At 35.8% G+C, this 27,288-nt stretch overlaps 1 protein-coding gene across 5 annotated transcripts in view; it reads left to right on the top strand.

Annotated features, from left to right (window-relative positions):
* DMXL1 (Dmx like 1) overlaps positions 1–27,288 on the top strand; it is a 76,516-nt gene that overhangs the window by 25,312 nt on the left and 23,916 nt on the right. For 3 of the 5 annotated variants that reach the window (XM_040091112.2, XM_040091111.2, XM_040091115.1), the window contains 20 exons: positions 3,578–3,790; positions 4,553–4,806; positions 4,898–5,582; positions 6,097–6,218; positions 6,759–6,848; positions 7,148–7,250; positions 8,982–9,098; positions 10,193–10,417; positions 11,062–12,753; positions 13,289–13,399; positions 14,723–14,892; positions 16,253–16,350; positions 17,045–17,210; positions 17,997–18,249; positions 19,864–20,954; positions 21,210–21,401; positions 22,615–22,691; positions 22,852–22,979; positions 24,374–24,622; positions 25,003–25,116. In XM_040091112.2, coding sequence (XP_039947046.1) covers positions 3,578–3,790; positions 4,553–4,806; positions 4,898–5,582; positions 6,097–6,218; positions 6,759–6,848; positions 7,148–7,250; positions 8,982–9,098; positions 10,193–10,417; positions 11,062–12,753; positions 13,289–13,399; positions 14,723–14,892; positions 16,253–16,350; positions 17,045–17,210; positions 17,997–18,249; positions 19,864–20,954; positions 21,210–21,401; positions 22,615–22,691; positions 22,852–22,979; positions 24,374–24,622; positions 25,003–25,116 — 6,150 coding nt within the window. The remainder of the gene's footprint in view (positions 1–3,577; positions 3,791–4,552; positions 4,807–4,897; positions 5,583–6,096; positions 6,219–6,758; positions 6,849–7,147; positions 7,251–8,981; positions 9,099–10,192; positions 10,418–11,061; positions 12,754–13,288; positions 13,400–14,722; positions 14,893–16,252; positions 16,351–17,044; positions 17,211–17,996; positions 18,250–19,863; positions 20,955–21,209; positions 21,402–22,614; positions 22,692–22,851; positions 22,980–24,373; positions 24,623–25,002; positions 25,117–27,288) is intronic. The other 2 variants (XM_040091114.2, XM_040091113.2) reach the window with 1 other exon arrangement.

Below are 27,288 nucleotides of genomic sequence, written 5' to 3'. Positions count from 1 at the left end.
AAACTAGTTAAGCTCTGATTTGCTGAACCTTGTTTGAAAGGCCAATTTTCAGCTAAGGGTGTTTATGATTAGTTCATGTTCCTAGCTGTACAGTCTAGTATGATCGGAAAGAACAAGTGGTTTCTATTAACACTGCTGTGCTAAACAAAGATCTAAACATTTTCTGCTTGATTATTCTTCAGCATTTTGCATAGTGGTTCATTGGTTCATATTTTAACAGACAGGACTAGAATCTCATCCAGCCTACCAGAAGGAAACTTCTTGCGGTTTTGTGCTGTACCATCAATGCTATTGTATTTCTCTAGGAAAAGTCTCCAGTCATTGCTTGTTACTATATAATGTTACAGAGTTTCTTGAAAGCTTTTTGGAAATTTTTGTATCCCCTGTATTTTTTCCTCTTCAGATTGCACAGTGATCTAGCTGATCTTTTCATGTAGGTAATCTGTGACTGTGGGAAATGGATTTGTAGAGAATTTTCAAAGCTTGGCAGAAGGCTCACATAGTATGCCTCTGTATGCAAACTTTAAGATAAGAAATGCTGACTTAGAAATGCCATGGAATAGGACAGACATTGTTGAGAGAGTGATGGAACTAGAAACAAGTTTCAAATGATGGCCTTGCAAATAGACTAGATACTTTGGAAAAACAGAACTATGGAAGATGTATTGTAGGACCCACAAGGGGTAATTTTAGATGAATGACTTAAAGTCATTTACAGCATTGCATGGCAAAAGCTGATAGGCCAAAAAAGGCTTATAATGTATTGTAATTAGGAAATAGTTTGGCTTCTGATTATGATGGTGTGAATTGTAACATCTGTACCATCTCACCCTTCACTTGAGACTGAAAATGGAATAGAAGTTTTTAAAATGCCTCTCAGGAGCTCTGTCTCTGTGTCTGAAAAAGGAACAATCCAACATTTGACTTTTTTTTTTTTTTTTAATCTACGTTTAAAGCATTTATTTTTTTATACAGAATAGCTAACATCATGGTTTAAACCCAGCCAGCAACCAGGCAGTTTCCTGCTCACTCCCCGTAGGACTGGGGAAGATAGTTTAATAGGGAAAACAAAAGCTGTGCACACAACCGAAGAGACACAAGGAATGACTTCAGTGCCTCCTAAAGGCAGGGGAGATCTTCAACCATCTCCAGAGGAGCAGGGCCCCATCACACCTAACGGTCACTTGAGATAACAAACACAACCATTTCAAACTTTCCCCCATCTTCATTTCTCCTCCACTTTAAGCACTGACCGTTGTTTCATATGGTTTGAGGTACCTCTTTGGTCAGTTTCAGTCACTGTCCTGGCTGTACCAGTCTGTACCTGTCCTCTCCCAAGGTCCAATGCAGCCCCAAGTTCCTCCCCAGTGCAGCAGTACAAAAGCAGAAAAGGCCTTGGCTCTGTGTAAGCCCTGCCCAGCAGCAACAAAATACATCTCTGTTACCAACCCTGTTCAGCACAAATCCAAAACACAGCCCAGTACCAGACCCTGTGAGGAAAGTTAACTCTACCCTAGTCAGAAGTAGCGCAACTGCGCAAACTTTAATTTTGCTTTTGATAGACTTTGCGGTATAATCATGCCAAGCAGGGAACTCACAGAATGAGGATAAAAATAATTTTGAAAAATACTAGAAAGATTAGATACTTAAAGCTTGTCTTTGGATTTTCTAATTGTGTATTCTTTTTATGTTGTCTATATTAATCTATATCTGTTTTAATAATGTATTTTATTAAAGTCTTACTGTTAACTCATTAAAATATATTGTAGAACCTCTAAAGTAGCTTGTACATTTTAGATTGTAATTTGAAGAAATATATGTTCTCCCTCACAGTCAAGTCTTTAAGTGCCTCAGTGTAACCAAATCTTTTAGTGGGCCATTTTGTTTGCCCCTTTGAAATTAAATTTAATCCAAAAACCTAATTGCATTTCCTTTCATTTGATTTAAAGCAAATTGATTTGTGATCTTACTTAAAAATTTGCTGTTACTACAGCATTTTAAAGTATTTGATAAAAACTAAAGCCAAAACAGCTTTATATCTCATTCACTTCACGTTTTGAAGAATAATGCTGTCATATATATTTATACAAGAATAAATGCAGTATGAAACAAAAATCCTTGAGATCTACTTCTGTACTATTGTTTTACTTTTTGTGGTGTTTGCCCTGGGTGGAATTCAGTGAAAGGAATAAGCAGTGGTTGCTAGGACAAAATTGTCTCTAGGCAATTTCAGAAAAAGTTAATGAATTCAAAGACTTCAGAAGTTTTCTGGAGAGAGTGATTTTGATTTATGAAGCAAATAGAAATTCACCAAGAATAATGTTCAGAACTGAACATCATTTAGAAGGTGGTAGTTTTAGATGGAAATTGGAAGTGATTTCTTTAGTGACTTTGATAAAAACCCAAAAAGCACGTAGATTTATAATCTGATCTGAAAAGTAATCTTTCCTAGTTCACCTTATTCACTGTTACTGTAGCTTCATCTTTCAAAGGGCATCAACAGAATTTTCCCTTCAGGTTCTGTTACTTTCCAAATGTATAATGATACTTTTGAGACTGGCATTGGCCTGTGTAGGAAAGTACATATTCCTTAAACAAGCTGTGCTACTTTTGCCTGCTTCTCCTGTTGTATCCCCTCCCCACTACAAAATTGCTGGTTGTTGCAATGCTCCTTTCTTTTATCTGTGTGTTCTGTTGCAATTTTCTTTGGCTAGATTGGACAATCAGCAATGCAAACTTATTACTGATTTTGATAAAAACAATAGATTTTGAGTGAAAACTATTCTGTCTCCCAGGATGTGGAATTTAAGTAATGCTGTAGAAAGAGAGAACAGAAGGAAATGAGACTGTACATGGAGACTTCTAGGTGGGAATTACATACAGGTTGAGATTTTAATATGTTGCTGTATCATGGATTTGAGGAAATTGCAATAAACCTATCTGCTTTTTAGCCTTGATTGATTTAAATTATGTTACTCTGCAGCAGTCTGATCCTTGCTTCTGTCATACGCTTTGTGATTACTGTTTTATTTTTCACAGCAACATGGGACACCAAATACCATCAAACAACAATGTGAATTAACAGAATATATCACAACCAGAACTCCTGGGGTTTTATGATGGTGTTACGGAGGGCATTTTCTGATCTCTGTACAAATTTTTGCTAGCATAAGCCCAGGGTCTTTGGTTACAGTGTGTATCTACTGCAGCATCCATTGTAGACTAAATGCTGGGAAATTATGCTTAAATGATTTGGCTCATACTGAGCTGCAGTAGCAGAAAACAACAACAGCAACAACAACAACAAAAAAAACCCAACAACAACAAAACACCTGTATGCACAGTATTGCATCAAGGGGTAGAGGACATTGCAGGACCCTACTGTTATCCTAATGTAAGCATAGCAGAGAACCTCTGTGTGGAACAACAAAGCAGATGATATTTGTGCTAGGAATGACAAGTGGCAATACACACAGACTTATTTTTTCATTGTGGGATTTCTGCTTAAAAATCATTCCTCTAAAATTATTTTTTGACCCAACTTAGTTCAGTGTCAATCAGTATCTTTTTCTGGTAGATATTCCTCTACTGCCTTCTATCACGTCTCTAAGTCTTGGTGAAAATGAAGAAAAAAGTGGACCTTTTGTTGTACACTGGCTAAACAACAAAGAACTTCATTTTACCTTATCTATGGAAGTGTTTTTGCAACAACTTAAAAGGAGTTTTGAACATCATTCTTCTGAGACTAATACTGAGGATTCTAATCAAATGGATGGCAGATCAGAAGAAGGTAAAAGTCATATAGACATATGTCATATAGAGAAACGGCTTTCAGTTTATAAAGTAATTTGTAATGTTCCTCCGGGGGGGTGGAGAGTAAGAGATTGGCAACTTTGCATATAAGGATGCAGACAGATTACAGTGGCATTTCAATGCATTTCCTTCCCTTACACGGAAAGTATCTAAGTGACTTTAAAAAAAATGTATCTAGAATTTCTGATTTCTCTTTCTATAGTTGTTCCAGAAATTTTGAGTTATATATGCTAAAAACTCTATTATTTAATAAGGCTTGACTAGAGACCTTTGCATGAAAATGTTACTTTAATATTAAGGAAGCAGGAGCAACTTTAGAATTAACTTTCTATTTTCAGATATGAATCTGTGGCTAATTTAAGTATCTTTATTCTGTAGCATAATGCAGTCAATTATTTTGATCCTGGATCAATGATATATAATCAATGATAATCATGCAGATTATTGCCTTTGTTCTGTCTATGCATGCAAAAATTTGTATAAAATATAGAAGAAAATGGAAAAGAAAAACATTTCAAATTAAGGTACAACATAAACTATTTTGGTTTGTTAGACACTGAGCTCCATTAGAGGATTTATGATTATAGTTCATCCTTTTAAATTAGTTCTCGTATGAGTAGCTTATAAAGGGCCTGAAATTAGCTCCAATGCCTGAATAACACTGCTTGTTATACTTCTGGTTTTGAATGTCTATATCTGTATATATATGTCTATATATATATTTATCTGTGTATTGTAGAAGCTGATGCAAATGGAGATCAACAAAAAGGAAACCAAGAGAAGAAGGAACTGGGTGATGAGAAAGCTGCTCCGTATTCAAGCCTTGTTCCTTTATCCTCTGCTATTTTTGATCATGAAATTGAAGTTCTGCTTTCTGAATGGAGTAAAAATGCTGACATGCTCTTCAGTATACATCCTATGGATGGCTCCCTGCTGGTGTGGCATGTGGACTGGCTAGATGAATACCAACCTGGCATGTTTCGCCAGGTGCAGGTACTTTATTCCTCCTGTATTTTACATGGGTGTTCAGTGAGAAGTATGATGGGAACTCTTAATACTTATTCTTTCTTTTTTAAAATTGCAGGTGTCATTTGTCTCAAGAATTCCTGTTGCATTTCCAACAGGTGATGCAAACTCTCTTTGCAGAAGTATAGTGATGTATGCTTGTACCAAAAATGTTGACTTAGCTATTCAACAAGGCAAACAAAAGCCTCCTGGCCTTACACGATCTTCATCTATGCTTATCTCTTCTGGACACAGTAAATCAACCAACAGCTTAAAACTAAGTATCTTCACACCTAACGTTATGATGATTTCCAAACATGCAGATGGATCACTGAACCAGTGGCTAGTGAGTTTTGCTGAAGAATCTGCTTTTTCAACTGTACTCAGTATTTCACACAAATCCCGGTATTGTGGTCACCGTTTTCATCTTAACGACTTGGCTTGCCATTCAGTGTTACCACTGCTGCTTACAACCTCACATCACAATGCTCTAATTTCACCAGATGTTGAGAAAGCAATACAGGCAAATGATTCTTCTAAGTCTCAGGAGTCACCAATCAGACCTCAGAATAGAGGCAATGCAGATGTGACATCCCAGGATCCCAGCGCTGTTTACAGTGAACTTATTCTTTGGAGAGTGGATCCTGTTGGGCCTTTGTCCTTTTCTGGTGGAGTTTCTGAACTTGCTCGGATCAATTCTCTTCATGTTTCAGCTTTTTCTAATGTTGCATGGCTGCCCACACTTATACCCAGTTATTGCCTTGGTGAGTTTCATTTTCTGATTAGTGACATGTTTTAGAATAAAATTAATATAACCTAATAATGCTCTTAAATAGATAATACAGATATACTTAAACATACTGGAAAAAAGTTAAGCATGCATCCTTTATTTGACAAATTTTCAAGCTGATGATACTTGGGAATTCTTTATTCCTGTGTAAAATGTTTCTCTGTTTTATTTTATGTATTCGATATTTTAGGAGGTTTTAGATACTAGCGCAAACATCATAGCATGCTGAAGATTTACAAGCTGAGGGAGATTTAGCTCTAGTTTGCAAGTGGAATTCTTACTTCCTTTCATATACTTTGATTTGGTTTGTAAGCACAGCTTTAAACTTTGTAGTTCTTGCTTGTGAATAGAAGTTAACAGATTTTCTTTATGCTGTATTGTTTTTTATCATAACTTTGAAAATGCCTGTTGTCAAAAAAAAAAAAAACAAAAAAGGAAGCCATATGGTGTTTGAATATTTGAGCACTTCCTACCTTCCTGCTTTTCAGGTGCATACTGTAATTCTCCAAGTGCCTGCTTTGTGGCTAGTGATGGACAGCATTTAAGATTATATCAAGCTGTAATAGATGCTAAGAAACTTCTGTGTGAGCTCTCCAATCCAGAAATTTCTGTGAGTGAAAAGCCATCTCAATTTTTTGCATGTTACAACTTCATTCAGTCGCACTAGGCTCAGACTTGGTGACTGACTAAGCTGGTTGCTAAGGATTTTACAGATTATTCTGCTTGTAGAAACAGATTTGGTAAAGCTTTTGTTAGCCATACTGTATTTCATTTAATCTCAAGCTCTGTATGTTGAGACAGACCAAGGTTTGATTGGGAAATACCTGTGAAGTGCTTGCGCCACAAAGAATAACAACTCTCTGGGTGCATTGCCATATGGAAAAGTTGAGATAGCATTGCAGCTTTTGGGGAAAGGACAATAAATTGCTCTATGTGGGGCTTTCCAGATACTCATCACCTTTCAGCCATCAAAACCAAATGTGCTCTTCATAAAACAGGGAATGTTATGTGTGTTCTTATGGAATCACAACTAGCGTATATTTAATGCTTTAGTTAACATTTGCATAGTGATGTTGGACCTATCTAGCAGGTTGTGCCACAGAAATACCTGAGTGTTAACAAGACCACCGCCCTGATTCTTTTCAAACAGAAATACGTTGGTGAAGTTTTTAACATCATAAGTCAGCAATCTACAGCTCGCCCGGGATGTATCATTGAACTGGATGCCATCACAGAGCTTGTAAGATCTTTTGCTATACTCATTTTATGCCATAAGTAGCTTTTAAAAAAGAAGTAATAATAAAGTCAGTACCTGTAGCTGTCCATTAGGTAAATTTGGGGTACTGTTTTTGACATATTCTTGTACTTGTTTTCAACAGTACCTGTAAATGAAAAGAATGTGAGTAATGAAGGTGCATTTTCATGAGGGATCTTCTGTTGATGTGTTTAACTTTGCAAATTAAAAGCTCCATTGATAGAGAATAATCTTGAAAAGTATATGCCAGGATATTCACTTCTTATTTATTTTTGCTTCCTTAGCATGGCCGGAAAACACAGTTATTCCATGTTTTTCAAGAAGACTTTATTTTAAAAAACCAGGAGAAGGAAATGCCTTCAAAGAAGAACAGTTTATCAGACTCTGGTAAAGATTTTTTTTTGATAGAACACTGAAGATAGTATTTTATTTTTCATTCCCTGGAAGAAAAAGAACTTGTTAAATGGCTTTTATAATTTTAATGCCAAATACCCTAATACCCAGAAGAACATCTAGTCTAATGAAACACATGCGTGTTTCACTTCCTTTGAGCTGGGTGCAACCAAATTTTAGATCAACTATTTTAAATCACAAGATTTAGTGTCCTATGTTAAGCAGTCCCTTACATGAAGGGGGAAGAAGTTTTAAATGTGAAGCCTGTACTTGCAGGGTACAACGTAGACAAAACTTACTGTATCCTTTCATGGTGGATGCTCTTCTTTTACATCAGCTAAATACTGCTCCTCAGGCCTTACGTGGTAAAACAAATCACAAGCTGAACAATTCCTCCTCAATATAATACTGTGAATAGTGTATATGTTTGTAGGTTCTTGGACAGATGTGAATTGCCCTGGAAAAAATTACTAGTTTTCCTTGATGGAGTGCCTCAGTTATTTGCTTATATAGGCATCCATTGTTCTATTCCATTGAAATAATGTGTGGGGAAAAAAGGTGGCAGAGTAAAGATTTTGTACCAGGTTTTCTGCAGCGCTAGATGGAGTCCTGAATGAAAGGAAGCAGAGTTGTGGCAGAGTGTCAAAGGAACCAAGGGAAATATAAAGTGAACTGGATATACATAGTGATTATTTGGGAACTGGCTCTTTCTACCTGAGGAAGAGATTTGGAGTAGTGGAGATAATCTCAGCCCTCAGTGGAGTTCAAAAAATGCAATGAAGAGGTTGAAAATAAGAAACAAAATAGAGAACATAAATAAAAAGTGTTACTCTACGGCGTAATTGTATGTTTACATTTTGTGTATAATACACAGAAATAATTTTAGCAGAAATATGGGAATATTTGATCTTAGACAACTGCATGTGTTCTGAAAATTTGTAATACATTGCTGCATGCTATCCATGTAAGGAATTGGGCTAAATGAACCCTTTGAAAAACTATTAAATTAGAACTGTATCATTTGCATGCATTGTAATTTGAAATTATTTTCTAGTACTTTCTTCTTTAATAATGCATGAAGGTAGTTATCTCATGTTGTTTTTAAAAAAAGAAATTTCACTTACATTTTTCTATGGTACCATAAGCATTTCAGTGTGAAAAGCACAGGGCAAACACAGCTTATTCTTGATAATGATTTATGTATGTGTACACCTAAAGGGTCAAAGGAGTAATGGAGGAAAGAGTCCCTAAATTAAGTATTCCTTCTTGGTCCTAATTGGATGACTTTGATATGAAGGGAAGAAAATACCTGGGTGAATCCTCCAGAAACGGGCATCTATTGATAGTACAACTCATGTCGTCTTCTTTTTTTGTAAAACTAGAGCAAGTAAATTCTTAGGAAGAACTGTTGTATCTCTTGTGTTCTAGGCTGTACTGTACTGTTAGTACATCCTGGGATGTAACTTTAAACATAGCAAAGTCAGGCAAATACCTTGTCATCTCTCAAAGAAAATGTTGTCAGTTCTTACATGAGTGTACCTGTAATTGTAGTGTTTGGTTGTGGTAAAAAACTGAGAAAGCCAATGTAACAGTTAGATATAGTCAAACCATTGCATTTCAATATTAGTTCATGGTAGCTTAATGTAATTATTTGCTAGCCAGTGAAATTTAGTTCTGCTTTCAGGTGAATAACCCCTAAGACCTTCCTGTTCTCAATTTTACCAGGAAACCAGCAAAATGGATTCTCTGAAAAATTCTACTTAATAGTGATAGAGTATACACAAAACCATTCATTACTACATATGTGGCATTTACATTTGAAGGCAATTCCTGTCTCAATAGGTAAGCGCTCTTTCTTGTAGTTTTCTTTTAAAAAAGCTGCTGTCTAGTGAATTGTCTGCTGTTCACTGTAATCTAAAATGTTTGATCTTTTTGAAAAGATTCTGCATTTGATGACAAGGTTTTATCACAATCATTCTTTATTGATTACCTAATCTTCTGATTGTTGAAACTCTTCTGTTCAGCCTGAAGCTGGAGTTTGGTATTTTTTGTGCCTTCTGAGGCCAGATATGCTTAACTGGCTTTAATACAATCTAACAGTTAAGATGTTTTGCTTTTTGGAAGGTTCTTTTCTGCAATTTTTGAGTTTATGCATGCATTTTAGAGAGACTGTAGTCTGAAGCACCTAAGCATCAGTGATGCCATTACAATTCTAAACAGCTTTGAAATCTGCTGGTTCTCTTTCAAACTACCAAACTACCTCTAAAACTATAAAGTTTTAAAGAAAGGTAAGATACACTTTGGTAGTTTTCTGTTTACATTTAAAGATTTTAAGAAACACAAATCTGATACTACTTAGCAGAGGAATCTGTTATAATGCATGCTTCTGTCATTTAAACTGAATTAAGATTTCTTACTGTTGCTTTCAAATGAGAGAAAAAGCGTTATTGCAAATAGTTTATAAGTTAGTGACAGTAATAAAGATCTAAATTTTCTGATGTCCTTATATGATGAGATCACTGACAAGGCTTTTCAGCAAATCTGTTGGAAATTTTCGTGTTCCATTTCCATCAATTTCATGCTTCAGTTACTGAGTTTTATTTTTAAAGGGAAGAATTTGTATCACATTCTCCGAGAGCCTATGTTTTAAGGAATAAAATAAAGGTGTTATTAAAACTTCTGAAAAACAACTTTCACCAATTTGTAAGCTAAGACATGAGGATTTTAATTTAATTTTCCCTAGCTGCAGGTATCCTATGCTTACTGAAACCTTATTTTCAGTGGATAACCACATACATAGCTCTTTGACTGGAGTTTTTGTCATTTTGATCATGCTTTGATTGTTTTATAATCTCCCAACAGTTACTCCCAATTACTCCTTACATTAAAAGAAGTCATTGATCATTTAAAATTAACAATACAGACTTTTCTTTTAGATGAAAACATAGGTTCGAGTTCACCTGAAGAAGCGACACAAACAGAAGAATCATATTCTTCACCAGATCCAGAGAAGATCCAATCACCTTTCACTCAAAAGTATCGGGCCTGTAGAGCAAACCTTCAGAGCACCAGCTGGCTTACTCTGTCTTCCAAAATGGTGTATAGTCAAGAGCTGAGTATGCCAGAAGGAGTAGAAATAATAAGTGTAAAGCCATCAGCAGGTTTGTCATCTTTTTTAAAATGTGTAAAATAGGGGATCTCTCCCTTTCTGAGTTTAGTGTTAAAATAGAAACAAAGTAAGTTATGGATTTGTTGTTAGAATTGAGTATGTGTAGGTGAATCCAAAAGGTTGCTAAAATGTACTTCCCCTGACTTGATATCTCAATCCTGGAACTAACAAAATAAAGCTCTTACTTAAGGTATAATATTTACTGTATTCCACATTCTTGCAAAAAAAATAGAACAGTAGAAACAAAACTTTGTTTTCCAGTTATTCATGAATTTTTTTTGTAGGATGTGTATTTAAGTGTTAAGATTTTCATCAGTAGTCCTTCTAAAACACAGTTTTAGATTTTTCAGTGGAGGAATCTTTGTTTGACAGAAGAGAATATATATTAATATTCATGTTTAAATAATATAATTTGACTCCTCTCTAGAGCACAAAATCCAATCAAAAGGTAAAATGGTTTCATGGTGTTTTTGACATGTCTCCTTTGTGAGGCCTTGTAAATGACCTCTTTGTGAGGAAGCAGTAATACTTTTTTTACTTTGGAGTAACAGAATGGTGGCCGAAAAAAAAATTTTTTTAGTGTTTTTTAGCTTTTTAGTATTTCCTCCAGTAAAAGTGTATTTTTTTTCATTTTAGGACATCTCAGTTCTTCTTCCATATATCCTGTTTGTCGTGCACCTTATCTGCTGGCTACTTCCTGCTCTGATGGCAAAGTTCGATTCTGGAGATGCAGGGTTGAATCATTAATGTCTTCTCTGCCACAGTATGGCACAAACAGTGATGTTAAATATATATGGGAAGAATGGCCATTACTGATTGAGGATGGACTTCCTAGTAGTAGTGCTATTAATGTTCCAGGGACACCAGTTGACGTCAGCTGTGCGCACACAAACAGATTAGCAGTAGCATACAAGCAGGCAACATCTAGAAACAGCCATCTTTCTCAAGATCATGTGATGCATGTTAGTATTTTTGAATGTGAATCTACAGGGGGTTCTTCTTGGATTTTAGAACAGACGATTAATTTAGATGAGATAGGCACCATATTAGACTCTAATGTTAGTGTGGGTAGTGATTTAGTAGCAGATAACCAACAAGATACTTCTCTGTCTCATGATGGGAGTATTATACCCAGCACTAAGCACTTGGTACACTTAGATTGGATGTCTAGGGAAGATGGTTCACATATTCTGACAGTGGGAATTGGATCAAAACTTTATATGTTTGGTCAGCTCTCTGGGAAGGGGCAAGAACAAAATGGTAACGAGATTGTAGCAATCTCCCACAGTGGCAGTCCCAAGGCTGCAGCCCTTTCTGGATTTGTTTTGTTGCGTTGTGTTGACTTGGTTTCATCTGTGGAGGGGTCACCTCCTTTTCCTGTATCTTTGTCTTGGGTGCGTGATGGCATTCTGGTAGTTGGAATGGATTGTGAAATGCATGTTTATTCCCAGTGGCAATCTCCTTCTAAGCAGGAACTAGTTAGTACAGATTCCTACAGTGGAAGTATGCCATGCATAAGTAGCTTAATGAAACAAAGCCAGTCAGGTGCCTCAGGTCTGCATCCACCAAAGAGAACCTTGACCAGATCTATGACCAGCCTTGCACAGAAACTTAGTGGGAAAAGGTCTGCCTCTGATCTGTGTGTGGAAATGGAAGATTCTGGTCTTTTTGAAGCAGCTCATACATTATCACCAACTTTACCTCAGTACCATCCATATCAACTGTTGGAACTCATGGATCTTGGTAAAGTACGCAGAGCAAAAGCCATTCTGTCCCATTTGGTGAAGTGCATTGCTGGAGAAGTTGTTGCTATAAATGAGTCTGAGCCTAATCATGACAAGAGGCACAGATCTCTGACGATCAGTGCTAGTGGAAGTACTGCAAGAGATCCCAAAATGTTCAGCAAGACAGAGACTACTGATTATGTTGAAATAGACTCTGTTCCACCATTGCCTCTGTATGCTCTGCTTGCTGCAGATGATGATTCATCATTTTCTTGTTCAGAGAAGTCCAATAATCAGAATAGTCAAAATAAAAAGGGTGTGCCCAGTGAGAGTTACGAAAATCTCTTCCAAAATACTGTTATAAGTACAGATGACCTTGTCACATTTGAGGCAGATGAAGACAGTTCAAAACCAAAAGTCATTGATCTTTCTCAATACAACCCAACTTACTTTGGACCAGAGCATGCTCAAGTTCTTTCTTGTCACTTGCTTCATTCGAGCTTGCCAGGTCTGACTAGGATGGAGCAAATGTCATTGATGGCCTTGGCCGATACAATTGCCACTACTAGTACTGATATTGGAGAAAGCAGAGACAGAAGTCAAGGTAAGTTGTCTCTTCCAAGTTAAAAGTACTATTGTGCTTCACAACCTTTCCTGGAATTTCTTCCTATTTTGGAATATTTTTTTGGCTTGTAAGATGCTGGTGCACCTTCATTTCATAGTATAGTTGTTTGAAGACCTAATGCTTCAATAAAAATAAAATTTTCTTTTGCTGCCTGGTAATGCCACTGTGAGTGCATCAGTCCACATACTATGGTTATTTTTAATTTACTTTTGAAAACAGAGTAATGACAAATATTTGTTATACTGTGTAGAGAAATTGAGATATAATTCAGTTTGGTTTTTTTAGTAAATAACACTCTTTCTGTTCCTTGCTTTAAACAGAACAACTAACTTCAGAAGTTTTTATATTTGAAGTTTTCTTCTTTCTCTTTTCTTGAAGGGAAAAATTGTGAACTAAGCTACAGTTTACAGAGTTAAAGTGTTAGTAGTCACAAAATCAAATTTCTTCTATTAAGACCCATGATACTTACTTGGAGTAATTGCTGTAAAATATGTGTAAAAATATTTATTTCCAGGTGGAGAAACTCTTGATGAGTGTGGTTTAAAATTTTTATTGGCTGTCCGGCTTCACACCTTTCTGGCCACTGCGCTTCCCCCTGTGCATCGAGCCCAGCTGCTTCACCAAGGTAACTGATGTGTTTTATTATATGAGTTGAGTTTTTGTGGTGTAGCTCGACCTATGACTGGTGTGCTGTTTATGTGCCTCTGCCAAATCAGTGATTTAATTCATTGGGTTTTTTTAAGAAAATATTGTCCAATATGAATGAATGCTAGAGCAGAATTTATCTTGTTTTGTTTTTGGTAAAGGTCTTGGAACTGATTTTTTCCTAGCAAGTTTTTAGTTGGTGGGGGAGTGTTTGTTTCCCCAAGTTAAATAGCTTTCTAGTACAATGTTGTTCCAATAACCTTCTGCAGGAATAATGTAGTGGAAACCTGTACCTATTTATGTAGGGGTTTGGTACATACTTGGAAAAAAAAACTACAGAGAGTTTAAATATTTCTCTATACTTACTGTAATTATACAATCAACTATTTCATGTAGGGAGGGTTTTTTTTGTATGATTTAACTAGTTCCATCCTGATATTGCAGATGACAGAACAAGATGCATTTGATTAGTCATAATCAGATCTAAATGACTGGCTGTGATTACTCCTTTAGCCATCATGACAGTTGATAGCGTTTTCAATCACATGGCTTGTCACCCCTCAGCTGAATCGGAGCTTGGAATTTTCCAGGACTGCCACAGCAGAATATTGCAGAGTTAGTTTTTTGATGGAGTAATTTTAGTTGAGATACTTCTGCTTCTGGTGAGCTCAGAAATTGGTGGGAATGAGAAGTGCCTCCAGGGCACATGCAGAAGTGTTTTTCTACAAAGAAGCATCTGGCCCTCTCACTAGAGTTGCTGTTATCAATAGCCGGCTGTGTTGTTGCTTACTGATTGCTGTATTCCTCGTGAGATTTTTTTATTTCAAGCTCTTTTGTATCTCTATTCCCAAAGGTGGTTTTTGCTCTGATTATCTGAAACTTGTGCATTTTCTAATCCAAGTTAAAATATTGAAATCTTTCTAAAGATTTCTTCCAGAATTTTGAAGAATTTAATCAGTACACTGCACTTTGTATCATGGCCAGTCTTAGTGCCACTTACTATCCATATGTTTGAGCTTCATAGAGAAACTCTGTTCTTTGCAAACTTACCTAAGGACTTTGCAGATGAAAAACTGTTTCCAGTTGTATGATTTTTTTTTGTAATATTGATATGCAGTCCTTACAAATACTCTTAAATTTCTGTTGCCTCACCTGAAGTGCACTTAAAAATCCAAAGCAAGCAGTGTGGCCTTCTTCCCTTCTCCCTTTCCCATCCTCTTGTCTTCAGATTCTGGATTATTTTATTAATAAATGTCTTCTGAATTTTTATTTTTTTTAATATATATATTTTTTTATTGTACAGGCTTATCTACTAGTCACTTTGCCTGGGCATTCCATTCTGTAGCAGAGGAAGAACTCCTGAGTATGCTCCCTGCAGTGCAGAAGGGAGATCCAACATGGTCAGAGCTCAGAGCTATGGGTGTAGGATGGTGGGTTCGAAACATCCACAGCCTGCGGAAATGCATAGAAAAGGTAGAAACATAACATTCTAAAAAGTAAACAAACCAACAAAATCTTTCCAAATATCTGTTCTCCAGTGTTTACCTTCTATTTATGTAGATAATGAAGTTTTTCTGAATGTTTCATGCTGGTGGTGTTTTTGTGGTTTTTTTTTTTGTTTGTTTGGTTGGTTGGTTTTGGTGTTTTTTGTTTTGTTTTTTTTTTGTGGGGTTTTTTGTTTGTTTGTTTGTGTGTGGGTTTTTTTTTTGTGTGTTTTTTTTTTTTTTTTTTTAGTATCTATCCTTTTCTGTATGAATATGAACTTCTGTATTTAACTAATTTTTTTTTAGTACTTTAGACTTCAAATTCCAGTGTGGGGTACATTTTTGCTCTTAGATACTCCACCTTAAAGGTAATATTGTACAGTGCTTATTGTGGATGCTCAAGATACAGGTGGAGCAAATAGTTGTCATTTATAGCAAAATTGAGAAACAAGTTGTAGGAAAAGGTTGTTCTTAGAAACCTATCAGATGTGGGAATAACTTTGATGGAAAATAATTTGCAAGACAGATGTACATACGACATCTGTATGTACATCTGTCTTGCAAACTGATTGTTTTCCATGATAAACAAACCTTCTATTGTTTTGTTTTGGCTTGCCGGATTTTTTATTTGTTTGAGGGTTTTATTGGTATCTTTATATTAAATATTTTAATCATCACAGATATGGCAATAAGCCTAGCCTCATTATCACTTGTTTCAAGCTCTTGGAAAAACCAGGTGTGTTGATCTAGAAAATTACATGCGCAAGATACTTTGACTACAAAACATGAAGTGGTAAAATGCATGTCTCTACTTTTAATTTTAAATCTTCAGTAATTCATCATCACTTTATGAAACTTAACTGCCTTGCATTAAAAAAATTCCAGGTGTTCTGGGCCTGAGTTTAGGATTATCTTACATGGAACTTGGACTATTCTTGCTGCCACTTACCCTTTTTCCTTTCTAACCTCCAGAAGTAATCTATAAACAATTTTTCTCCTGTTGTCACTGGTCCCAGCCTGTTCTTCAAGACTTCATTTGTCCTTTGATTGCCAGAGTAACTAGTAAATTAATATTGCTATGATTTTAGAAACTGATTTCAGATATAGGGATTCCCATTTGATCTGCAAAAAAGCTTCTAGAACTGGAAATGCATGAGCTAAGTGATATCAAATGGGCTGTTGTGTCTTTCACATGTTGTTACATCAGACTCATAATGACAGAAAGGATCCTGTATTAAAGAGAACTTCAGAGCACTATGGGGTATGGGATGCCATAAGCAGTAAGAATTTAATTTAAAATGAATTTAAATTGTTGTTGTTGTTCTCTTGCTTTTGAACTGTCTTCTCAGGTGGCTAAAGCAGCTTTCCAGCGTAACAACGATCCACTTGATGCTGCCATTTTTTACCTTGCAATGAAGAAGAAGGCTGTTATCTGGGGATTATACAGGTATTCAGGCTCTTACATGGAATTTCACGCTGTCCAGTATAATTTAGGGAGGAGAAGTTGAATGTGATGGTAATCCAGAGGAAGCACAAATATTACCATTGAAAGCAGATGATTTGATTTCTAAACTAGTCATTACATTGAATGAGTAGTTTCTAACCTTCTTGTATTTACTGAAGAAATTCAGTTTCTGTTTCTGAAGATAGATGCTGTAAGTCTTAGTCTCAGATCTCCTGTAATTTAATTTACTGCTTAATTCTGATTTACTTTTAAGGACTAACAGGGTAGTGTGAGAAATGTCGTGCCTGTCTTTTATATAAGTATTCGTTGTTAAAAATTTAACCTTCAGTTCTGGGGACTGACTTATGTCTAACTGATGTTTCATAATACAGCATTCAGTGCTGCAAACCTTCTGAAAACTGATTTGCATTGTCACTTAAGAGCTCACCTTAAGAAAAATGAGATTTTCTGTATTTGTATCAGGTTACTGAAAATACCATTAGGTTTCTTATTTACTGAAGTTTCTGCTATTTCTAAATATGTTGCCTTCTCAACTCCTAGTATGGTGAGAGACTCTGCATTTCCTAATGTAAATGTAAAGGTCTGTGTAAAATGATAATGACATTTGCAGAAATGAAGGACCATAGTGCAACTAATAAAAAGTAAAATGTTTTTATCCATTATGTTCAATATGCAGGTCCCAAAAAGATAGTAAAATGACACAGTTTTTTGGGAACAACTTTACTGAGGACAGATGGCGTAAAGCAGCATTAAAGAATGCTTTTTCTTTGCTTGGCAAACAGCGTTTTGAACATTCTGCAGCATTTTTCTTGTTGGCAGGTCACTTAAAAGATGCAGTGGAGGTAATAAAATTTTTAATGTTTAAGATTGTTGCATTGTCCTAAATGTACTGAATGCAGTTTGCATTTTGCATTAGTATGACCCCCAGAGCTTCTTATGCTTTCAGTTTGTGCTTTTCTTTCCCACCCCAAATGAATGATAAATACAAAGCCTTCATCTTTACATTGTAATTCCTTTTTAGCTGTCATATTACTGATACTGAAAAGTGGCATGGGTAATTTCTCTGCTCTAATACGAAGGGGCCTACCTATGATCAGCTTCCTTTCAGATTGTCTACCCAGTCCTATAGGAAGACAGCATAGTTTTTCATTAGAAAGTTCCAGACCTGGTGTTTTGGCAGTGATGAGGATTAGCTCCTAGAATCTCTTTACAAAAAACAAAGCAAACAAAAATTATTTAATGGGTCTGTTTGAATTGCAAAATACTGAGGAAATTAATCTGTGACAATGAAAGATTTGTTGTGTAAAGCTTTGTAGCTAAAACAACCAGAATCCAGAGGTAAGAGGTGGCATGTGCACATTGGCAATGATCTATTGAAGCTGGTTGATTGCAAATATATTGAATATGCAAAATGTCATGCCGTACTTTAACTGAAGAAATGCAAATCCAGTCTTGCATGTAATACTTAGCTGCACCTGTTCTGCTTAGTTCCTGCTCACTTCTTGTGAAGTTGATAGACCTAATCACTTTTATCTGAGCAGATTTATGTCACTTCTGCCCTGTAATCATTTTAAACTGAGGAGAAATGACAAAAGTTTGATCATTTTAATATACTTATTTTTAATTAGGTCTGCCTTGAAAAACTGCATGACATTCAGTTGGCTCTTGTAATATCAAGACTTTATGAGTCGGAGTTTGAAGTGTCTAGTACTTACAAATCTGTACTACAGAAGAGAGTTTTGGGAAATGTGTCTACTGGAAAAGAGAGCTCAGGAAACATACAGTGTGATCCTTTCCTGCGAAGTATGGCATACTGGATTTTGGAAGATTATAGCAAGGCTCTTGACACTTTGATTAAACATTCTGTTGAAGATGAAGGAGGTAAGAATATGAGTATTTGGCCTGTTGAGTTGGTTTTAACTATTTGTTCATTCAAGCAGTTTCTTAAAGTCATCTGAACAAAACCAGGTACCACACAGTTGCTCACCATTGTTAGTAAATAGCTTGCTGCAGCAATGTATGTGGACCGTAATAGCAAACGTGGTGACTCTGTTGTTATTATCCTGTATCCCATGAATGCAGACTTTGTCCTTTAAGCATGTGAATGTCAGGATGGTGGAATGCCCCTGCAGTAATGCAGCTGTTTTTCCAGAAGCTATATAAAGATGAAGATGAAGAGACAAATTCTTAAATAAATTGTATTCCATAACAAGCTAAGACAAAATTTCTGAAAGCCCACTTACATACGGGGGTCTGGAAGACGTGGTGTTCTGTAGCTTTTAGTTCTTGGTAACAGCTGGCAATAATAGACTACCAACAGAAAGATTTTGATAATTAAAATGGTATGAGGAGGCCCATTTGCTGCCTGAAAAAGCATGTAAGTCTCCTAGAGCAATTAATTTCTATGTTCACTTGCTGGCTTTATAGGCCTTCTAAGAATTAGTTGTATTATTTCCTAAAGGTACTGTTTTCATTGAAGTTAAACACTTAAAGTTCTTGGTAGTTAGCTGGTTTCAGTCCTGGCTACTGAGAGAAACTGGAAAGGAATAGATAAAGGCTCAAACACTTAGAATTGATAACTAATTTGTGAAACTGATTTCAGTAGAAGTTACATGCCTCAGGATGATTTTGAGCAAATGAAGAATATAATGTTTGTTTGTTTCTATCTTGATCCCGTCTTTCTGTGTAAAATAATTTTAAAGTGTTGCTAATTCTTCTGTTATCAGTTCATGGCTTCTTTGTGGTGTCTTGTCTTATTTTCTTACCTAGAACGTGTGTTTTCATGTAGCTCCCTCTGTTAACTGTCAACAGTTGGGCTGTACCTCCTGATAGAGGAGAGAGTAGGGGTTTATTTCAGCTATCCTGATCCCTTTGAAAGCTGTGTGAATCATCCTGTGCTGATGCTCACATTTCTTAAGGGTTTTTCTTCTTGTGCACATGAAAATGAAATAGATAGATGTTGCACTGCCGTATCATTAATTTATTTGTATGTAATACTGCTACCATTACGTATAAATGTTATGGATTTTCTAGTTTTACGAAGTTGCATTTCTTTTAAGATGTAGGCAAAAAATATTAATCAAATTTTTTAAAAGAGACTTCAAGTAAAAATCTGTAAGATATAGCATCCTATTGTCATTTAGAGATGGAAGGTGGAGACTTCAGAAATCTAAAATTAACAGAAAAGTGGTCTTGTTTGGCTTCAGTAAAACTGGCCTGACTACAAGGACAGTAAATGGTAGCTGTTTTAATTTAAGAAGTCGTGCCTGCTTCCCCACTCTGCTTGTTTTTAGTAGGTTTGGCAGTGTCCTTCCCACTGAGATATTCAAATGATAAAGGTGCAAAGGAACATGCAGTGAGTAAACAGAATGTATGAAGTAGACAGTAGGATTAATACTAAGACCTAAAAGCCTTCTGATAAACTTAGGACTTTGCAGATCGGTTATTTCATACAGAATAGTACATTTTTTTCCTCATACTGCCATATATTTTCAGATGAAGGAGATGGCTCATCAAGTTGCAACCCTGCAGTGTTTAACTTCTATAACTACCTAAGAACACATCCTCTCTTGCTGAGACGGCATTTTGGCTCTTCTGATACATCTTCCACACACATTTGCCTAACAGTAGAAAATGGATTAGCTGACAAAATCAACCTAGGTGAAAGACGGCTATTTTTCACCACTGCATATGCTCATCTAAAAGCTGGTTGTCCTATGTTGGCCTTAGAAGTGTTATCAAAGATGCCCAAAGTTGTCAAGAGGTCAAAGTTATTCTGTAAATCCCCTAGTTTAGTGGATATTGGTAAAGATTTCTCACCATATTCTCCAGTTAAAGAGTTTGAAACAAAAGATCAAGCTTCCAGTATTGATTGGTCACAGCCAGTATTCAATGGTCTAGGTTCATCTTCCGATTGTTCATCAAGAAAACATTCAAGTTCCAGTCTTTCCTGTGATTGGAGCCAGCCAAGTGCTCTATTCCAAGATGAGCAATTGCAACTACAGTCAGACAGTGATGAAAATTATGAGAGTGAAGATTCTTCCCTGGTAATGAAAGAGCTAAAACCTCTGAAGAAAACTGAAAAATTACATGAAAATAGTTCTAGCTACACAGAGTCTTCTAGTGTAGTTGATGACCAAGGTATTCTAAGTCCATCAGAAGATATAATTTCAGCACAGCTGAAGTTTAGAGCATGCCTGAAAATCCTTACTGTGGAGCTTCGTACACTGTCCACTGGCTATGAAGTAGATGGTGGAAAGCTGCGGTATCAGCTTTACCAGTGGCTTGAGAGAGAAGTGGTAGCTCTTCAGAAGACCTGTGATTATGGTGTTGAAGTAGAAGAGATACAGTCAGGAGTTAGAGGGATGCCAGATGAAGCTACGTTGCATGAAAACACTGGAGACTTAGCTGACCAGGAAAAAACTGTGCTACAGAAAGAAGACTTTCAGAAAAGACGTCAATGGCTTCTGAAATACCAGTCTCTCCTCAGAATGTTCCTTAGTTACTGTATACTTCATGGCTCACATGGTGGAGGCTTGGCATCTGTCAGAATGGAATTAATTCTGCTGTTGCAGGAATCTCAGCAGGTATGTGGGGGAGCTTAGGTTGTGTTTTCTCTGCTTCAGGTTTGTAGATTTATTTAAAAGTGTTTTGTAATATTTTTGAAATTTTCCTACTGAAGCCTACACCTGACTTTTAATAAATCTAGATATGTTTTTAACAGGCTTTTTTGTACACTTTATTTATTTTTTTTAAGAATCCTTCTCCCACTTTCAAAAGTCCTTATGTTCCCTTAAAAAATATGTACTATTGCTTTGTGTGGGTTTCTTGCTTGTTTTTAGGAGCAGTCAGTACAGATACCTTCCAGCCCTCCACCAGAGCAAAGCTCCATACCTCTCCTATTTGCTTGTACAGCTAGTGCCAAAACAGTGGTGGCTAGTCCATTGCTACATCTTGGCAATTTAACTCATGATATATTACATGGTATAATAAACCTTGATTCGCCACCTCATCCAGATATTCAGAACAGCAAGGTACGTATTTTTTTACTGTTGTTTTGTTGTTGTTATTATCTAGTTTGCTGAAGTCACAATTTTTTTTCAGACATCATAAAAACTTTGTGCTGTGCTTATCTGTGACAAATCATAAAACCATGAAACATGAACATTTTCTTTAGTACTTTGTGCTAAAAGAAATACCCACTCACTGTTGAGATGTTGAGCATCTAGTTCAACAAGCTGTTGTAGATTGGCCTCTCTCAGAACTGGATATTTGTCCAAGAGGACATTATTACATGGAAAACATGTTATACTACATCATCAGCATATTTGTTTTTATGCTGGTGTGTTCATTACTTCTGTTATGTTAATGACAGATTCTAAGATTTCCTTCTTAGACCTAAGTAAAACTAAATGTTGAAGTATAAAAACTAATTGTCAGCAAAATTCAGTAAACTTAGATTTTTTTGTGAAACAGTATGTGTTCATATAATAGTTTTTAAAAACTGTTTCATTAAGATTTCTCGAATATTTAACCTTTGACTGGAAATACAACGTAGTCTTTCCTGAAGTTTTGTGTGTTTTAGGTCCCAGATTGTGTCTGCTTTTACTAAGGATTACTAGAGAATGCTAAAAAGACGGCTTAGTTCCTAGTTAGCCTTGTTTTAGAGGGAATAAACAAATAAATATAATAAACAGTTTTTGTTTTAATGGAACCTTTTTGATCAACGCATCATCTAGCTTTTTAATGTAGTGTGTTTTGTGATACATTAAGAAAAGAGTATCAGTGGTGCGGAAAGTATTATCAGTATGATCCTGAGTAAACTGAGTGTGTGTCCAAGAGCTGCACGAGAATTGATCAAAATTAAGCTACATTATAGTTTTAATTCTGAAATAAGATCTCTGTATTCTGAGCCAGCAAATTGCCACTGCTTTTGGGTGTAATTACATAGGACTGTTGTATACAGGCTTAATATGTTGCTGTTTAATAATTGAAAATATTTCAGAGAAAACTGATCTGTGATTATGTGTTGGTGCGGTGAGTGAATTTTTCCCCATGCTTTTCATAGCAAAGTGAATTGATTTGTCTGATACAGATTCTGAAGCGACAGGTAGCTTTCTAAGTGCATAAGTACTAACACCTGTCATGTCCAGTGCTTGTTACACATGTGTATGCAGAGTGAAAGGCTGTGATACTAACTACAGGTTACTTTGGGTTTAATAAGTTCTGTAAAACTTTATCTTACAGATATATGTAATGCATACCTTAGCAGCGTCGCTTTCTGCTTGCATCTACCAATGTCTCTGTGATGGCCACAGCTACAGGTAAAGTCTATGGGAAGTGATTTCTGTCTCATTGCAGTTGTAGTAATGGACAGGGCACCAGAAGACAATGATCGCATTTGCCTACATCTAGAAAATGCTATCACTTGAATAGTTGTAACTTTTTAAAATAAATATAATTTCCTGCATCTCTGTTTCACAGCTCATTTCAAGCAAATCAGTTCACTGGGACAGTGTACCAGACAGTCCTGTTAACTCAGCGTCATTCTTTACAAACAGCAAGCTTAGAAGAAACAGTGACTCCCAACACATCACCTGCTCAATGGCCAGGTATCTAGACTTGATTTGTCCTCTTAAGGAAAACTGAGTTATCTACTTTACGAGCATGTAGGTATGACTTTATAGTAGGATTTGTAGCAGTTGTGTTTAGTTCTTTGATTAAAATGTTGTAATTTTTTTCAGAACTTCTGAATTAGTGCTTCTAATTATTCACTAAGTCAAGTTGGTTTATATTGCTCCCTTTAACTAAAAAAAAATTAGTGCTGGATCTAGCAAAGAGAGAGCAACTAAACAGGAGGTAGGGTAAAGGCATATCCTGTGTTCTACTTGCTCACTCTGGAGCGCCATTATTCTGCTTCCTGACTCCTAAGAAGGACTGAGAAGGCTAAACTTGGACAACTTTGGAACTAACTTGAAACTGCTAAAAATGAGGCATTTATAATAAATCATCGTTTTCTGTAGCTGTAAAATTACTGTCATATTTCAGGTAATGCTTAGAGTATGCTGGGGAAATTACACTAGGGAGCTGCATAAGACCGAGTGTTGTCAATGTAATACATCTAGGTATGAGCTTCAGTTTACAGCACTACTTTATAAGCATAGGCAGGAAATGTGCTTACTCATTATGAGAATTGTTTCTTAAATCAGAAAATTTCACTTTAAAAATCTTAATGGAGAGCCTAAAGCAGTCTTTATATTTGATTATATGCCATTTTTTCTTTTCTGCCAAGCATTGTCACTGAATCTAGAGGTTTTATAGAGAAGCTAGCTTGTTATCTGTTTTTTTGTTATTTAATTAGTCACAGGCTTAAATTTCTGATGAGTGTGGCAAGGAATTGTTAGCAGTTGTTATGAATAACATCACCTTGAACTGACATTGTGTGTTTTTTAATAGATTCACATGCTGTATGTGCAAATTGGAGACCATGACAAAAAGCAGAATTCTTTGGCCATGACTATGCATTTTCACTTGTTTGCACAAAGTGTCACAGTTGAAGCCACATCTGAAACGACACCCTTTTGTGGGAACATATAAACACTACAAAATGTTTAGTACTTGGGTGAAAGAACACTTTCCAGACAATGTGTAATGCAAGTTGATGCCCATGATTTTTGGTTGGTTTTACCACTGTGAAGTAGGAAGATAGAATGTTGACTTACAGGATTATAATGTATCCATAATAATTGAAAATGTGTTATACATTGCTTTAATTATCAGTCCAAAACAGGAAGCTAAGAAAATAATAAACTGTTAAAAATTAAGAGCTTGCCTCTTTCTCCTGAAGTTTTCAACTTAGATTTCAACGTGTAGAGCTTGGAATTTTTCTACACTGAAAATTGCTTAAGTAATATAGGTTGCCAGAAAAAATACCCATGATAATTTGGAGTATGTTTATACACATGTATGTGCTTTATTAAAGAATATGTTTATTTTATATAAACAGGAATGACTGCTCTAATACATCTCTTGAATTCTGCTGGTGAGGAAGCCCAGCCAGGCCTCACAGTTCTACTTTGTGAAATTCTGACTGCGGTCTATCTCAGCCTGTTCATCCATGGCCTTGCAACACATTCTAGCAATGAGTTGTATAGAATTATGGCTCATCCACTTAACAGCAAAATGTGGTCTGCTATCTTTGGAGGAGGAGCACATATGCCCAGCAGAGGACAGCAGCAATTAAAGACAAAAACTGGTCAGTTCTCCTGTTTTGTGTATATTTGTCTTCTGGGATTTTTAATATGTGACTGCTGAGAGCTTATTTATTTTAAATAAATGTGTTTGTGTTCAGTAATAATTCAGTATGGTTTTGGATTTGCATAGAAAAACAAGGATCTGAAATTAGTGGTGTAGATATTGGGTAGAAGTGTAGAAGCAGAAGTGAGTTGTTACTGAAATAAGGTTTCCAGGTAGCTGGAAACAGCTGCTCTAATATGAGGGAGTTAAGCTGATCTTAGAGAGTTTCCAACACTATTACAGCCTAGTTTTTTATGTTTATTTTAAAGCTTTCCAGTTCTCACCTAACTGGAATATAATCCCATTTTACAAATACAGTATGTTTTCTCTCTTTGACAGGTAGGCACTTCCCAATGCCTAGCCCACATCAGGTAGTTGTGTTCTCCATGGAATGCGTGAGGTTTTCCAAATCACTTACCTCCTTCAATACTCATAGTCCTACCAAACCTTCAGGCAAGATACTAGATTTAGTTCTAGGCTTCTACATGCAGTTTGCGATGTGTGGGTTTTGGTGTTTTTTTGCATATGCGGAAAGACAGAAAAACTTCTGTTTACAAACCATGATATCAAAATTTAAAGTAAAATTTTATAAATAGGCACATAAATTGGGCCTTTTTAAAAAAGAATATTGTCAGCACTGTAGTATTCTTCTGGCTCTTCATTTGAAATAAATATTAAATATAAAATTACTTTTACCATGGTTTGAAAAGATCAGAAGTGTTTCGTATCTTTTTTTGGAGAGCTGCTTGTTTTAATTTTTTGAACATAAGCATTATTGTGCATGTGGATATGTAAGTGTTCATTTCAGACATTGCAAGTGAAAGGTGTTTTGTTGATATCCTGAGACCCCTTTGGAAAAGCAAACAATCTTCAAGTTTTAAATTTAGGTAATGATAAATTATCCCCAGGTCCAGAAGAAATTCTTGTAATGCTTTTTTTTTTTTCATATACTTACGTGCTTTTTAACAACAGCAAAAATGCTACAATTAACTAAGTTTTTAAAGGAAGATTTTGTAAAGACAAATTTACTTAAACTCTGATGACTTTCTAAATCACATCTGAATATGTATGTAGAGATATAAAATGTAATTTTATGGCTTTTTAAAAAAATATTATTGATATTTACATGTATGTTACATGGCAAAATGTCTTATATTCATGCAAAACTGTAAATGTTGTCTGTTTAAATCAGACTTTTAGAAGAATGTTTTCAGAACAGAGATCTTTAACCAAAAGTGAGCTCTTACTCTAGATCTGATTAGCTTTCTCTGTGGTACTGAGTAAACATTCCTCTCTATCAACTTTAGTAGATATATATATTTGCTGTTACAGAATTGTCAGAAGCCATAACTGGCTTTTGTTGGCAGCTCTGCTAATAAGGTGTTCACAACTGTATGCTAAGCTGTGTTAGTACTACTGCTACCACTGGTTTAAAATACTAAGTATCTTTACAAAGGAGTGTATTCTGAAATGATATTAAATATAGCCTATCTGCTGCATGTTTTTCTGAAGAAGAAATGCTGGCTGGTTAATTGCAGGTTTAATAAAAATGTTACTGGAAGAATTCAGAAGCCAAACTAAAAATCTGAGGGGAGAAGGAACATTTTTTAATACTAGTTTTTAGGGATTATCACTGAGAAAGGGGCCTAGAGGTTCTGTAGAGTCTCTGTCTTTGGAGTTACTCAAAAACTTGAACAGAGGGAAAGGTATTTCTCCAAAGTCCTTTCTCTGTCACATTAAAAAAAATGGTGGGGAGGAAAAAGAAAAAAAAAAAAAGAAAAAGAAAAAAAAAAAAAAAAAAAAAAAACCACAAAAAAACAACCCACAACAAAACCACACCTCCAATGAAGCAGAGGGATTAGGAATAAAATCAGCTATATTTTTGTGCCTTTACTGTTTCTGACACCCAAAACCAAATACTGAGAAGTGACTGGAATGCTTGTTCCAGTCAACTATGCCATATTTTTCTGTAATATTATTTAGATTTTTTCTGTATCTTAACCATTTTGTTATGCATAACTAGACTCTTTTCCCTTGTGTTTACGTTTAGATTTTTGTGAAATGTTTCCACTCTCAAATGGAGATCAAAAGCTAAAAATTCTGAACACTGACAATTCTAATATAGTAAGACTACGCATATCTTATTGCCTCCCCTCCCACTCTTTAGTACATATCTGAATGTGGCTGTTGATCTCCAAGTTTGAAACTTATTTCAAGAGAACATAACTCAGCATACAGTGTTTATCAATAAAGTAACATTATTTCCTTTCTGCACTTTCTTTTGTTCACTTGAGCTTGTTAGTAGCCTTGAATATAAAATTTCACTTAAGTAAATATGATCTTTCTCTTAGACCCAAGTGGTAAAAACAGGAACCAAAACCCAGTACCTGGTAGACTTAATAAATTCCTAACCCCTATTAGGAATTAATTTTTCCTTAAAAACTTGTTCTAGTGCCTCTGTCACCTAAAGATAAGACAGAACAAAGCCGTTTGAATGCTTTTCAGAGTGCTATACTTTTCAGCCATATTTCTTGATCTTGCAGTTTCAGCAAATGATTTTGGCAAACAAAACTAGCACATGAGGTTTTGTTTTCCAAGAGGCAGTTATCATCTGAAAAAAACTCT

Source organism: Hirundo rustica, chromosome Z, assembly GCF_015227805.2.
Source record: "Hirundo rustica isolate bHirRus1 chromosome Z, bHirRus1.pri.v3, whole genome shotgun sequence".
NCBI classification, from domain to species: domain Eukaryota; kingdom Metazoa; phylum Chordata; class Aves; order Passeriformes; family Hirundinidae; genus Hirundo; species Hirundo rustica.
Note: the sequence above shows the minus strand (reverse complement) of the source record. Positions and strands in the feature narration are given on the sequence as shown.